Below are 13,051 nucleotides of genomic sequence, written 5' to 3'. Positions count from 1 at the left end.
GGAGGAGGGCAGTCAGGAATGGAATTTAACCAGCTGAGTCAGTTATTTCTGCAAGCCCTTTCCTTTGCATTTTTCAGATGCCTCCTCTCCTCTCTTAATATAAAAAACAGACTATTTGGGGCTTTGCTTTTAACTTAATATCATGGTATTAAATAAACTATAAATTTATATGTTTATTTAAAAGCATAAAGATACTTTTAATGAATACAAAATAATTTACTTGACCACTGCCTTAATTTTGGATACACACACATACTTCATAGAGAGGGATGATCCTCCCTTATCATAAAGACTGCATTAGGGTCACCTGATAAAGTACCAAAAATACTGATGCCCTAGTTCTCCTTTTCTAATTTAATTATTATGGGTAATGCCCCACAAAGGTATTTATAAAAAGCTCCTCTAGGTCATTTCATGTGCAGTCAGTGATGAGAATCACCACTGGCAGAGCTAAGACACTGGGAGAGTAGAAACCCAGAGAAAATCAAGACCATATACTACATCTTAATAAATGCAGCAAATCTAAACAATCATCCAGTCCCATTTGAGAGACAAGCTGGGAAAATTATGTGACATTTCCTACTACTAAAATATTGGCAATTAGCTAATATGTATGTGCCAAGCAAAAGAGGTTTGCTAGCCAGATTCATTTTGCAGGCAGCTCTATTTAAACCTCTACGAGGAAGAGGTTCCTTTTCCAGCCTCTCACATACACAGCCTCAGGAATATATGCTTTTATTTACAAAAGAATGAAATTAAACAAGTAGCTAGTTAGAAATATTTCAGATCACTAACTACTGTTATATAGGATCAGTCTTATCTGTAGGTGCTACATTCATTTATTTAACAAGTATTTATAGAGCCCTACTATGGGACAGGCACTGAATATTTAATGTTCAATAAATAAAATAGACATTTTATTTAGTAAAATTCAAGGAGAAAAACAGCAAGGGTGACTATAAGTGTAACAAAATATAATCCTAATACCCAAAATAACTACTTAGCATACTGCAGCTGCTTTAACAGCCATCAGGCTGATATTAATGAAAAAGCCAGAATAAGGATATTCTAATTCTTATTCTAATTCTAGGTAGAGAAAAGAAGAAATCTACAGTGAACACCTACATGTACAAAGACTGTCGGTATTTTAGATAACTACCTTTGTTTTAGAGAAGAATTACTAAACGAGTATAATAACTTTTTTAAAGTTCTTAGTTCATATGTTTTCAAGATGCATTTAAAAGGCTATACAAGTCAAACTTCTACCACCCATGTAACACTATGCCCATTTTCTTGTTTAGCTTTTCTAAATTTTCCATGTTTTCCACAATAAACATGTGTTACTTTTAAGACTATGGAAAAAAAACTATCTTTAAAAAGTTAGTAACATGGGGAAATGAGTTTGATACAATTGTGAGAAATAAAAATACAAAATTATCAAAAGATATGATTTCAATTGTGAAAAAATATATGCACAGAAAAAATACTAAAATATTGACAGTTGTTTTCTTTTAGGCTATGAAATGATGAGTGAGTTATTTACTTTTTTCTCTTTATGCTTTTGTGTGTTTTCCACAATGAGCGTGTGTTACTTTTATGAATAGAAAAAATATCTATTGAAAAGTACAGCCTTTTTAAAATAGAACAACCTTATGGAATTTTAACTTCTTTGTGTTCTTGCCAACATTATAGCAAGTTTATGTATATTAGAAACCATCTTCACCCAGACCCCCCCTTAACCTCAAGTACTTAATATTCCAAAATCAAAAGAAAATAAAAAGGGCCAGGAAAATAGGTATGGGATGGATACATGCCATGACTAAGCCAACTCAGGTAATCACAAGTATCCAAGGAAAATATAAAGATAACAAATTAAAATTCACATGGAACTTTCCCAACCTTTAAAATTTTAATTTAAAATAGGAATAATAAATATTCCTTGGGTCTATATTTCGTTTATCTTTATTTTGGAAAACTAGCACAATGCTAACACCTGATAGGTATTCAGTAAGTGATAATTGAAAAACTATAAAACAAAATGTAAAACTAGATTAGTGGGGTGCTAAAGTAACTGAAAAAGATTCTAAAAGGAACAACTTAAAAAAAAATTTTTTTTCCTAAAAATGCAAGCCCTAAACCGCTCAAGTTGTAAATAGTCTATGCAAGCAGGATAGCCCCTAGCTATACTAAATACAGATAATATGAGTAATGCCTTCTAATATAAGCTATGCATAAATCCTTTAAAAGGAAACATTATAATTATACTAGGTTATAAATATCAGGAAGAAATAATTAGCTGCCTCTTAAGCTTCTAATCTCAAAAAAATTAAGACTATTGTGAATTCGTAGATATTTTTGGAATAAAAAAATTAACAATACTAAAAACATTACCATTTAGTTATCACACAAATAATTCCTATGCCGCATGCCAGTATAGAAAATAATGTAAAAGAATTGACAAACCTGTAAATTACCCCTTCCAATAAATCCTAGAAGCAGCTGGATTTGAATCTGAGAGAGTTTTACCCATACTGGACTTTCAGAATACCAAACTGACAGACAGTCGAAGAGCAGCATCACATCCTCTAAAAGCTATCACAAAGGAAAAATTGAAAAAGAAAAACATTTAGTTCTTTAATCTATTGATGAGTTTTCCCCACGTAAAACAAATTATAAATATTTCAAAACTAGTTCAATGTCCAGTTGCCAAAAGAATTACCCTAGTAACAGCAAACAAAATCTATGACTATCACATCTTATCCATGGTTTATTGCATCTGATTAAATATTAATCTTCGAAAAAGAACGGGTACAAAATTTCTTTAAATAAAGTCCTTCATTACCAAAGAAATAATTTCAAAGAGATATTACTGTACCTTCTCAGTCCACATGTTTGAATTAACTAGTCCCTCTGACTGCAGAAAGTCCTGTATGATCAGCATGAGTCGGAAGGCATTCTGAGCAGTTACTGGATTAGTTTTTGCTTCTCTGTTTTCTGTGACTGCCCATTCCAACATCTTCTGTAGCAAACTAAGTGTAAAATAAAATCCTCTTAAAAACATTTTAAGTTTAGAAAAATAGTAGGGCATGGAAAAAAAACAATTATTAACAGGATTGTTATCTCCATAGACATGCTTACTGGCAGGTATCATAAAACATTTGTATAGAATTTAATAGCAAAGAAGCAACTTTCTAATTCTTGGAGTACCTATTTTTAATATACCCAATAATAAATGGCAAAATAAAAGTTAACCTGTTGACTATAAAAAGGCTATGAAAATAATTCACATTCCAGTCCCCTTAAGATACTTAAAAGTTTCTTTAAAGCTGAAATTGGAAAGGTTAGAAAAGAAAGCCTTATTATGCCTTACAGTGGGTCTAGCTATGTAGAAAAACAAAGAAGAAATTCTCTCCTAGTGAGCTATTATTATAGTGTTCTATCTTATGCAGGAAACTCAATGCTTTAGAGAAGTAATTTCCATGAAAACAATATTCCATTCCTGTAGCACAAAAACACTAAAATTTGGACAAGACTGTAGAACACAAGTGCTTAGATATTGCAGAAAACAACTTAAACAAGAACTATATAATCACTTAAAAATCAAATTAATTTAAGGCTTAAATTTCTTCACATTGGAATTAATTTTCGATTTCTCTCTAGATCCCACTAGAATGGCAACATAGAAAAGGGGCTGAGCACAAAGTTGCCATTTTTCTCTCTCCACAACTAGTGAATACTGAATAAATGTTCAATAACGAATATTATTTCAGACTCTTGCCTACTCCAAAAAGAAAGGGGGAGTCACCAACTGAAGGCTTACATTAGTTTTATTTCATCTGATGGTCGAAGTAGCTCACTGGATATTCCTGACTTAGTTAGTGCTGAAAACACTTGTCCCCGTTCAATCCAAGTATCATCGGATTTTTCTAGTCCTTTACACATTACATAGCTCAAAATATTTGTCAGCAATTGAAGAAGCTCCTCCTCACATCTCTATAAAAAATATAAAGTAATATTAAATCGTTGGAAGGAATGTTAAAAATATAAAGTAATATTAAATCATTGGAAGCCATCACATATACAGATTGCAATCCTTTAAGGTATTATTAAAGTGTCTATATGAACCTAGGTAGGTCCTAGAGATAAAAGGATGAATAAGACACTAGTTTGTTCTCAAGACACTCAAAAATTAGTAACATATAGGCTTCTAATGTCTTAGATCATGACACTTACAACATAAACATAATATGAAATTGTTAACAAGTACACATTTCTAAGGATTAGAATAATAGATATAAAAAAATAAAAAAAGCATTTGGACAAATAAGTATTTTACCTCTTGGCTTTCAAGTAAAGAGAAGTCATCACTAAAGCCCATGTCATTTGTGATGCTACTTTCTTTGTCAGACTGCACAGAAAATGATTTAGTAGACTCTACTGGGGATGGTGTACTAGGCACACTATCTGGCATTTGACTTCCACTATCACTCAGTTCACACGAGTTGATTCCACTCAGATCTAAACTCAAATGTGAAGGGTTATTGTGCCAGAATTCTTCTTGATTATCTGATTTGAAAGACAATTCTCCCACAGAGCTATCTTCTTGAAATAGTGGTGTGTTTGAATCTAGAGAATGTCTATCCTCTAAACTCCACTGATCCAAAGATACATTAGCTGAGGCAAAAGAGTTGATTTTTTCATCATCTGTCTTTTCATCAAAGTTCCTTGTAGCATCTTCAGCTGATATATTTTTATCATTGTCTTTCATTAAGACAGCCCTATTGTGCTTATGAAGAGCACTTCCATTTTCAAAATTTGTTTTAAAAAAAAGCCTAACTAAAGTGTCTTGCCAACCCACTTGTTGAGATATTTGATGTGCTGCATCTGGCTGGGACTGTAAAATCTGTAAAATCTGTAAAGAGATTAAGAACACAAAATTCATCAAAAAGTACACAGTACTTTACATCAAAAGTACTTTCTTTTCAGTTATTTTAAGGACAAAGTAATGACAAACTTTCAGAGGGTATACTTTCAGAAGATTATATTTTCAACTGGATTAAAAACTATTTGGAGGGCAAACACTGTGTTTGTAACTAATCTGAATATTACTCATTATACAGAGTAAGGATATACTCAAATATGTGCTGAAAGATAAAAAAGAAAAAAGGTAAATGATCCTCCACATGTCAACACACTCATGTTAATAATTTAATTTAGTCAGAGAGAACACATACATAGAATGAAGATATATTTTAAAATATAATAAAGATATATCTTTTTAACTAAACACTTTCCATGAGCATATAATATTTGGTTAGCAAATACTGAATATCTACCATGTGCCAGGCACAGTTCTGGCACTAGGCTTAGGGGAATAAATAGGACACACAAGACACTAATAGAACCTAGGTGTCCCAAGGATAATGTTTCCCCATCTCACTTTTTCCCCAAAGTTAATGTTGCTTTTGTAAAACTGTTTTTTCATTAACTCTATATTGTACAAAGTAAACAAGACCTAAACTTTAATCCCAAAAAGTAATTCCAATAAGATAGATGTTATTCTTTAGCTAGAATAAGAAATGGAAATTAAAAAGGAGATACTGACATGGCTATGGGTATGATCTCTACTATCCAACTTCACTTTTTTTTTTTTTTTTGAAATAAAAACAAGTTCTCAAACACTATCAGAAATTCAGTTAAGATCTTTAAGACATTTTAACACAAAGCCAATAAACTCCTATGTAAACGAAAAGAACTTTAGCTGCCAGGGTTCAGTTAGAGTATCTCTTCTATCAGAATTTCTAGCAGGAGATGAATAATGCTGGTAGGAATTTCAACATCAACAGTTCTAATCTACACGGATGCTGACACAGAAAGTAATGAGTCACAATGACATCAAAAGTTTCTTTATTAATGCTATCAATCAGTGAGCTCTCATTATTCTGCAGGTTCTGAATACCAATTCTTTTCTTTTCCAGATTAAGCTTTGCTTGGCAAACTTTTCATGATTTCATTACTTTCAAATTTCCATAAAATTAGACTTATTGTATTTCTACTTAATATATACATAATGAATAAAAACTAGGCTGCACTGAAAACTGTTTCTAATTGCACACTGAAAGGAAAGGATACATTTACGTGTATTCAAGGCCAATTTGGCAAAATCCATCAAAATGTAAAAAGTGAATACCCTTTGACAACAGCAATTCCTACAGATGTATTACCACAAATACATAAAAATATATGTATTAAAAAATGTTCTTAACGGAAGTTTATTAACATGGAAAAAGAGGGAACCATCTAAATGTCCATCAAAAGAGAATCATTTAACACTTTAGAGACTAGGCCAAAAATGAAAAACTATGTAGCCATTAAAGATATATAACCATATTTCCTGATGGAAAAATACTGTGACATAATTAGGAAGTCAATTAAAAAGAAAAGCAATGAAACCTTAAATACTAGACAGGTCAGTGGTTACCAGTGGAGTAGAGAGAATGTTATAATCAGGAAGAAGCAAGGAGAAGAACTAATTGTTGGCTTAGTTAAAGGTTAAATGGGTGCACTGAAGGCAAATCATTGCTGGAATATTCATAAAATTATAGAAAATTTTTTCCACGAAGTTCGAAAGATTCAGAAATTCTAAAATACGGTATATGAATTAGAAATGGTTATAATCATTGAAGGTCCTTAATACAGAAATTATTCTCTTATAATATACTTTTGATTCTGGAAAGGGCAGAATCAAAAGTATATTATAAGAGAATCAAAAAAATTCCAGAAACCCATGCAGCTCTCAGAACAAATTCATATACTGATTGCTTCTGAGTACATGAAGTTAATTCACCTCAAAAAAGGAAACAATTTATAAAATTATGTCATTTATAAAATAAATATTAAAATGTGTATCTCTAGGTATGAAGTACCCTAGAAGTTATTCACAGTATAATAACATTGCTCTTTTTAAAGTATATCTTAAAAGTACTAACCTTTCTGCAGATGACTACTCTGACATTTATATGTGTTCTGTGAGATATATATACCACAGATAACAGGTCTCTAAAATTAACAGCAGGATCTATAGTGGGAAAAAGAAAAAACAAAAATTAAAAAATAAATTACAGAGATAACTGAAAAAAGAACTGTGAGTAACAATTATATAAATGCTGCAATAAATTATTTCATTTTTATTTTTATTTTTTGCTATCAACAACAGATACCCTTTATTTTTTTTCAGCTTTGAGATATAATTGACATAAAACATTAAAGTTAAGATATACAACATGATAATTTGAGATATATATGTATATATATATATATATATAGTAGGAAATGATCAACACAATAAAGTTTGTTAACATATCCAGCAACTCACAGTTACCATTTTTCTTTTTATGATGAGAACATTTAAGATCTGCTCTCTTACTAACTTTCAAGTATACAATACAGTATTGTTAACTACAGTCACCACGCTGTATATTAGATCCCCAAACTTATTCACCTTATAATGGAAATGTGTACTCTATAACCACTTCACCCATTTCCCCCATACTCCCGGCCCTGGTAACCACCAATCTACTCTCCATTTCTATGCGTTTGATTTTTTGGATTTCACATGTGCGATCATTCAGTATTTGTCCTCCTCTGACTTATTTCACTTAGCAGAATGCTCTCCAGATTCTTCCACATTGCCGCAAATGGCAGGATTTTCTTATTTTTTTTTTTATGGCTAATATTCCATTGTATGTATGTACACACATACACATACCCAGTATCTTCTTTATCCATTTATCCATCAGCAGGCACTTAGGTTGTTTCCATGTCTTGGCTATTGTGAATGATGGTGCAATGAACAGTGAGTGCAGATCTCTTTAAGACAGTAATTTCATTTTCTTTGGATATATATCCAGAAGTGGGATTGCTGGATCATATGGTAGTTCTATTTTTAATTTTTGAAGAACCTCCATACCATTTTCCATAGTGGCTAGACCAATTTACAATACCACCAACACTGCACAAGGGTTCCCTTCTCTCCACCAACACTTATTGCTTGTCTTTTTGATAACAGCCCTCCTAACAGGTATGAGGTGGTGTCTTGTGGCTTTGATTTGCATTTCCCTGGTAATTAAGGATGTTGAGCATCTTTTCACGGACCTGTTGGCTATTTGGATATCCTCTTCAGAAAAATACCTATTCAAGTCCTTTGCTCATTTTTAATTGGATTTTTTTTGCTACTGAGTTGTCTGATATCCTTATATATTTTAGATATTAAAATCCATGATCAGATATTGATTTGCAAATGTTTTTCTTCATTCTGTAGGTTACTTTTTTATTTTGCTGATGGTTTCTTTTGTTGTGCAGAAGCTTTTTAGTTTGCTATAGACCCACTTGTTCATTTTGAAATTTTTTGTGATTTTGGTGTCGTATTCAATCTATCACTACCAAGACCAGTGTCAAAAAGCTTTTCTCTACATTTTCTTCTAGTAGTTTTATGGCTCAGGTCTTACATTTAAATCTTTAACTCATTTGAGTTAATTTTTGTGGATGGTATAAGATATTGGTCCACTTTCATTCTCTTGTATATGGATCTTCCCTTTTCCTAACATCTTTTATTGAAGAAACTACCTTTTCCACATTGAGTATTCTTGGATCTCCCGACAAATATTAGCTGACCATATATGTGTACGTTTATTTTTGGGCTTTTGATTCTGTTTTATTGGTCTGTGTCTGTTTTTATGCCTGCAGCATACTGTTTTGATTACTATAGCTTTGTAGTATAGTTTAAAATCAGAAAGTGTTATGCCTCCGGCTTTCTTCTTTCTCAAGTTCTTTCTCAACAAAAGAACTGTCCGTAATAGTTATAGTTATAATAATAGTTATATACATAGTTATATATAGTTATAGTAATAGTTATATAAATGCTGAAATAATTGTTTCATTTTAAATACAAATTATAGATATGTTCAAATTTTAAAAAGACAATAGGCTTAAAATGTTTGATACCTTCTTAAGCAAACCCTAAATAACTTTTTTTTTTTTCTTTTTTTGATTACCTGAGCACACTGTCCAGGCTGCTTGGAACTTATACTATTATTTGTCATTTTATGTATATGTTTTATCTTAACAAGATGGTAAACCACTCAAGACAAAGACCTTACCCTATACCTTCTTAAAGCCCCAGCAACTGCTATAATTCTACAGTTTGTAGTATGTACTAAAAAAAGGTTTATTAAAAAAGAGACTATATGAAATTAGTGTTAATTCTGTCTTTAAGAATTTAAGCTTCATAAAGAAAAAAAATTTTTTATACATATTTTCTCTGGTGTCCTTTTCTTGTTATATAGAAGCGATCATTTACTATTCACTCAGTCAATAAACATTTACTGAAGGCCTACTAAGTACAACACTGTTATATCCTATGGAGACAAAAATAACAAAGGTACACAAGAAATAGTACCCAAGGAAGGCCCTGCTGAGTTAAATAAGAGGTATTTAAAAAACAACCTGAGTAAGAAGGGAAAAAGAATCTTCTGGAAAAAAAAAAATTGAGAAGCAGCAAACAGAACTACACAAGTATAAAAAACAGTTCTTAATAGTTATCAGTATTATCAGCTCTAGTCATACCTGTGTTTATAATTTGATTGGTGAGATTTTTAATGAGAGAAGTATTAATAAGTGATTCACTGAGAAGGAGTCCCAATCCTGAGTAGCCAACTTCTCTGAGTCGAATACGTTGTTTACTTCGTTCATAAACATTCGTGCATTTCAACATTTGTTCCATAACCTGGTCACAACAGTAATATAGTCTTCTCAATAGAGAGAACTAAGAATAGTTTGTCAGGTCAATATTGAATAAACTATTACTGTAAGATGTTTATGGCGCATAATTTTATTCCTTAAGTATATAAAAATAACAGCACTAATGAGGAGCACTCTTTAGCATACTATCATAAAAAATGGATTTTAAAATAAATTGGACTGAAATACACATATATTTGAATAACTTATACATTAAAAACTCTAGTTTACATGTATTTCTTGGCAGATAAATTAAAAATTTTCTTTTAATGGCTATGACATAGGTGGAAACCAATGCTGCAGCTTACAAGAGGAGCAAAGGTGCGTTCTGAAAGCGAACAAAGATACTTCTACATCAACCTAGTAATCTATTTATGTAACAGTTATCAAAATAATTTTCAATAACAAGGAAACATTTTGTGAAGCAACACTTCCATATGCTAAAATGGGAGAATTAATAACCTCCACACTTCTTAGAGTGAGATTTTTCAAAGTAAGATACTGAAACCTTATATGGAAAGGGTAATTTTGGCAAAATAGTATCATTAACTATCCTTCCATGGCCATTTCTGAAGAAATAACATTTAATATCCATAAAGCAACACTTGTGTGGGCAGATGCTTTAAAGAATGGCCTCAGAGGTCACCATAACCAATATTGGAGAGAGACTAGGCCAGACCATTTTTAATACACCTTTGTTTTTCAAAGTTTAGGGATTTCAAACAGCCATTCCAAACAAGACCTCATAAGTAAACTTTATAATCTAACACTAATGATGTAAGAGAAAACAACTGTTCCATAGCAATTAGGCATAATGAACAGGAGAACAAATCATGAAAAAAAGAATGTATTTGGAGTAGAAATATTACTGACTCTTCTACATTTGGTTAACAAAAAAAGATGGAGTGGGCAGCTTCAGCCAAAGTTCAAAGTTCCGGATATTTTGGATAGTTTAATAAAATATGTTCTATATCCTTTGACAAGTTACAAAATTCTCTGCCTCAGTTAATAAATATCCGCTTAATAAAGTTATCAAGAGCATTAAATCAACTAGTATTTGAAAAACGTTTATAGCCTGACAAATAATGAGTGCTACATAAGGTTAGTTATAATCTGCCATGTAGACCCATTGTAAGTCAAAAGGGAGATGAGAGGTTTTATACTGAGGATGGTATGACAAAGTACATTTTGCACTAAAATGATTGATCAAATTACAATATAATTAGTTTTTTAATATGCAAACGAAAACAAAAAATACATGTCATAACAAATTTGACAATTTAAAATTATAAGTAGAAGTAGATATAACGAAGAATTTACAGTTACAGAATGGATATGTTACAAGTAAATTCATATACCCACAAATGCCCCAAAATATGAAGACATTTAAGAAATATTTATACCTTAAAAATGATTTCTCTCAGTCTGTCAGAATACTTCTGATTTAAGAGCAAGGCATAGAGTATGTCAGCATTTCCTGGTTCAAACAGCAGTAAGAAAAGCTGACCTCTAATTGGGCTGGTATGTAGGAGACTGAAGATTATATCCAAAATTCCAAAGAGCTTTTAAAAGTAAAAAAACACACACACAAAAACAACCACACTCATATACGGAAGCACAAATAAAATCATAAAACAGTTATTTAACTAAATCTTACATAACCTAATGTTCTAGCTTAACTGGACTACCTGACGTCTTCTGAACTCTGCCTTTCCCCAGATTATGCTTTTGGCTTATTCCGTTTCCTTTTCTATATCTTCTCAATACCATATTTACCTGCTGAGCCATACCTCTCCTGTTTTGTCCATGTGAAAAGCCATCTCTTCCATAAAGCCTTTCCTGGTCTCCTCAACATGTAATACTCATCTATAAAAATCGCATAGGACTTTGCATCTCTATTACAGATGTTATCATACTCTTTTTTGTTTCGTAATTATTTATAAACCTCTTATCCACTCCTGCCTCCATTAGGCTAAAAGTAAGAATGATAATTCATTCACTGTTATAAACCTACAATGTCTAGTATTATTCTATGTATGCAGTACGTTTTCAATAAATAATTCTTTGGTTGAACTGACCAAGAATATACCATTGGCAATGAATCTTAGCAGGTAACAATATAACTATCTTGAAATAAATGGCTACTCATTACACTAACGAGAAGCTTTCGAAGTAGTCCAACCATATACTGAAATAGCTAACGTTAACTCATCTATAATGCCAATTATGAAGTCATGTAACCACTGAGTAGACAATGAATATTTCAAGAAGAGGAATATATATTTGAGTCAACATAAATTAAGGCTGCTCAAATTTGGTGTTAAGTGATATATAGAAAGAACACAGAAATAACAGTAAATACACCTGGGTTCTAGTCCCAAATTTATCAGCTGTGTGACTTTTTAAGTCACATAATCTTTCTGAACATACATTTCCAAAAGTGCAAATGGGAAGAGTAATTCCTGGTCTGTATATTTTATATCAGTAGTTCTCACATTCTACCATGCACCAGAATCACCTGGAGGGTCTGAGTCAGCAGTATATTTGCAGTTCTAAAAAGTTCCCATGTGCAGCTGGTCAGAAACCATATATTTAAGACCACTGTCTTAAAGAGTAGTTCTGAGGTATAAATGACAAATATGTATAAAAGTATTCAAGAACAGAAATACATTTATAATTTAGTCTTTATGCAAAAATTTTTTGAACCTATGTTATGCTAAAATTCATGTTAGAACTCTGCCCAGTAACTTTCATAAGAGGTAAATATACATTATGTGGCCTAACAAAATAGGCTTCGGAATTGCTAAAGCAAATATTTTCACATAGCATTTTCTAGTTCATTAAAATCTTTTGTTACACTGCCATCTAGTTTATTACACTTTCAGTTAGGAGATAAAATTACTTTTTTAATTGCATAATATTGTATGTGACACTGTAAACATTTTACTCTTAAAATATATTTATTTTATATGTATAAGTTTAAAAGATGATATAGTAACTTAACTGTTAAAAAGAAAAAATAGATTATTTCAGACATAATACCTGTTCTTCTTCATTAATAGCAGCTATGTAACCCATAATACTTTGTATCTCTTCATGAGTTCCACCTTTGCACAGAAAATATTTAATTAGTCCATATAAAGAAGTCCTTATTGTTCGAATATCATCTAGAGACAGCTCACTATATTTACAATCACTCCTGAAAAAGAAAGTAAAAGTGCCAGAATTGAAATTTAAAATTTATATTTTTGCT

The 13,051-nt window shown here is 31.5% G+C and overlaps 1 protein-coding gene across 12 annotated transcripts in view; it reads right to left on the bottom strand.

Moving 5' to 3' along the window:
* NBEAL1 (neurobeachin like 1) overlaps positions 1-13,051 on the bottom strand; it is a 129,123-nt gene that overhangs the window by 59,488 nt on the left and 56,584 nt on the right. For all 12 annotated transcript variants that reach the window (XM_025039263.1, XM_015596596.2, XM_015596597.2 and 9 more), the window contains 8 exons: positions 12,841-12,997; positions 11,202-11,360; positions 9,625-9,784; positions 6,990-7,078; positions 4,337-4,912; positions 3,821-3,993; positions 2,876-3,029; positions 2,464-2,592 (listed from right to left, as the gene is read on the bottom strand). In XM_025039263.1, the coding sequence (XP_024895031.1) occupies positions 2,464-2,592; positions 2,876-3,029; positions 3,821-3,993; positions 4,337-4,912; positions 6,990-7,078; positions 9,625-9,784; positions 11,202-11,360; positions 12,841-12,997 (1,597 nt within the window). The remainder of the gene's footprint in view (positions 1-2,463; positions 2,593-2,875; positions 3,030-3,820; positions 3,994-4,336; positions 4,913-6,989; positions 7,079-9,624; positions 9,785-11,201; positions 11,361-12,840; positions 12,998-13,051) is intronic.

Source organism: Pteropus alecto, unplaced genomic scaffold (genome assembly GCF_000325575.1).
Source record: "Pteropus alecto unplaced genomic scaffold, ASM32557v1 scaffold3, whole genome shotgun sequence".
Classification (NCBI taxonomy): Eukaryota; Metazoa; Chordata; class Mammalia; order Chiroptera; family Pteropodidae; genus Pteropus; species Pteropus alecto.
The sequence above is the reverse complement of the archived record's forward strand: the minus strand, read 5'-3'. Positions and strand labels throughout refer to the sequence as shown.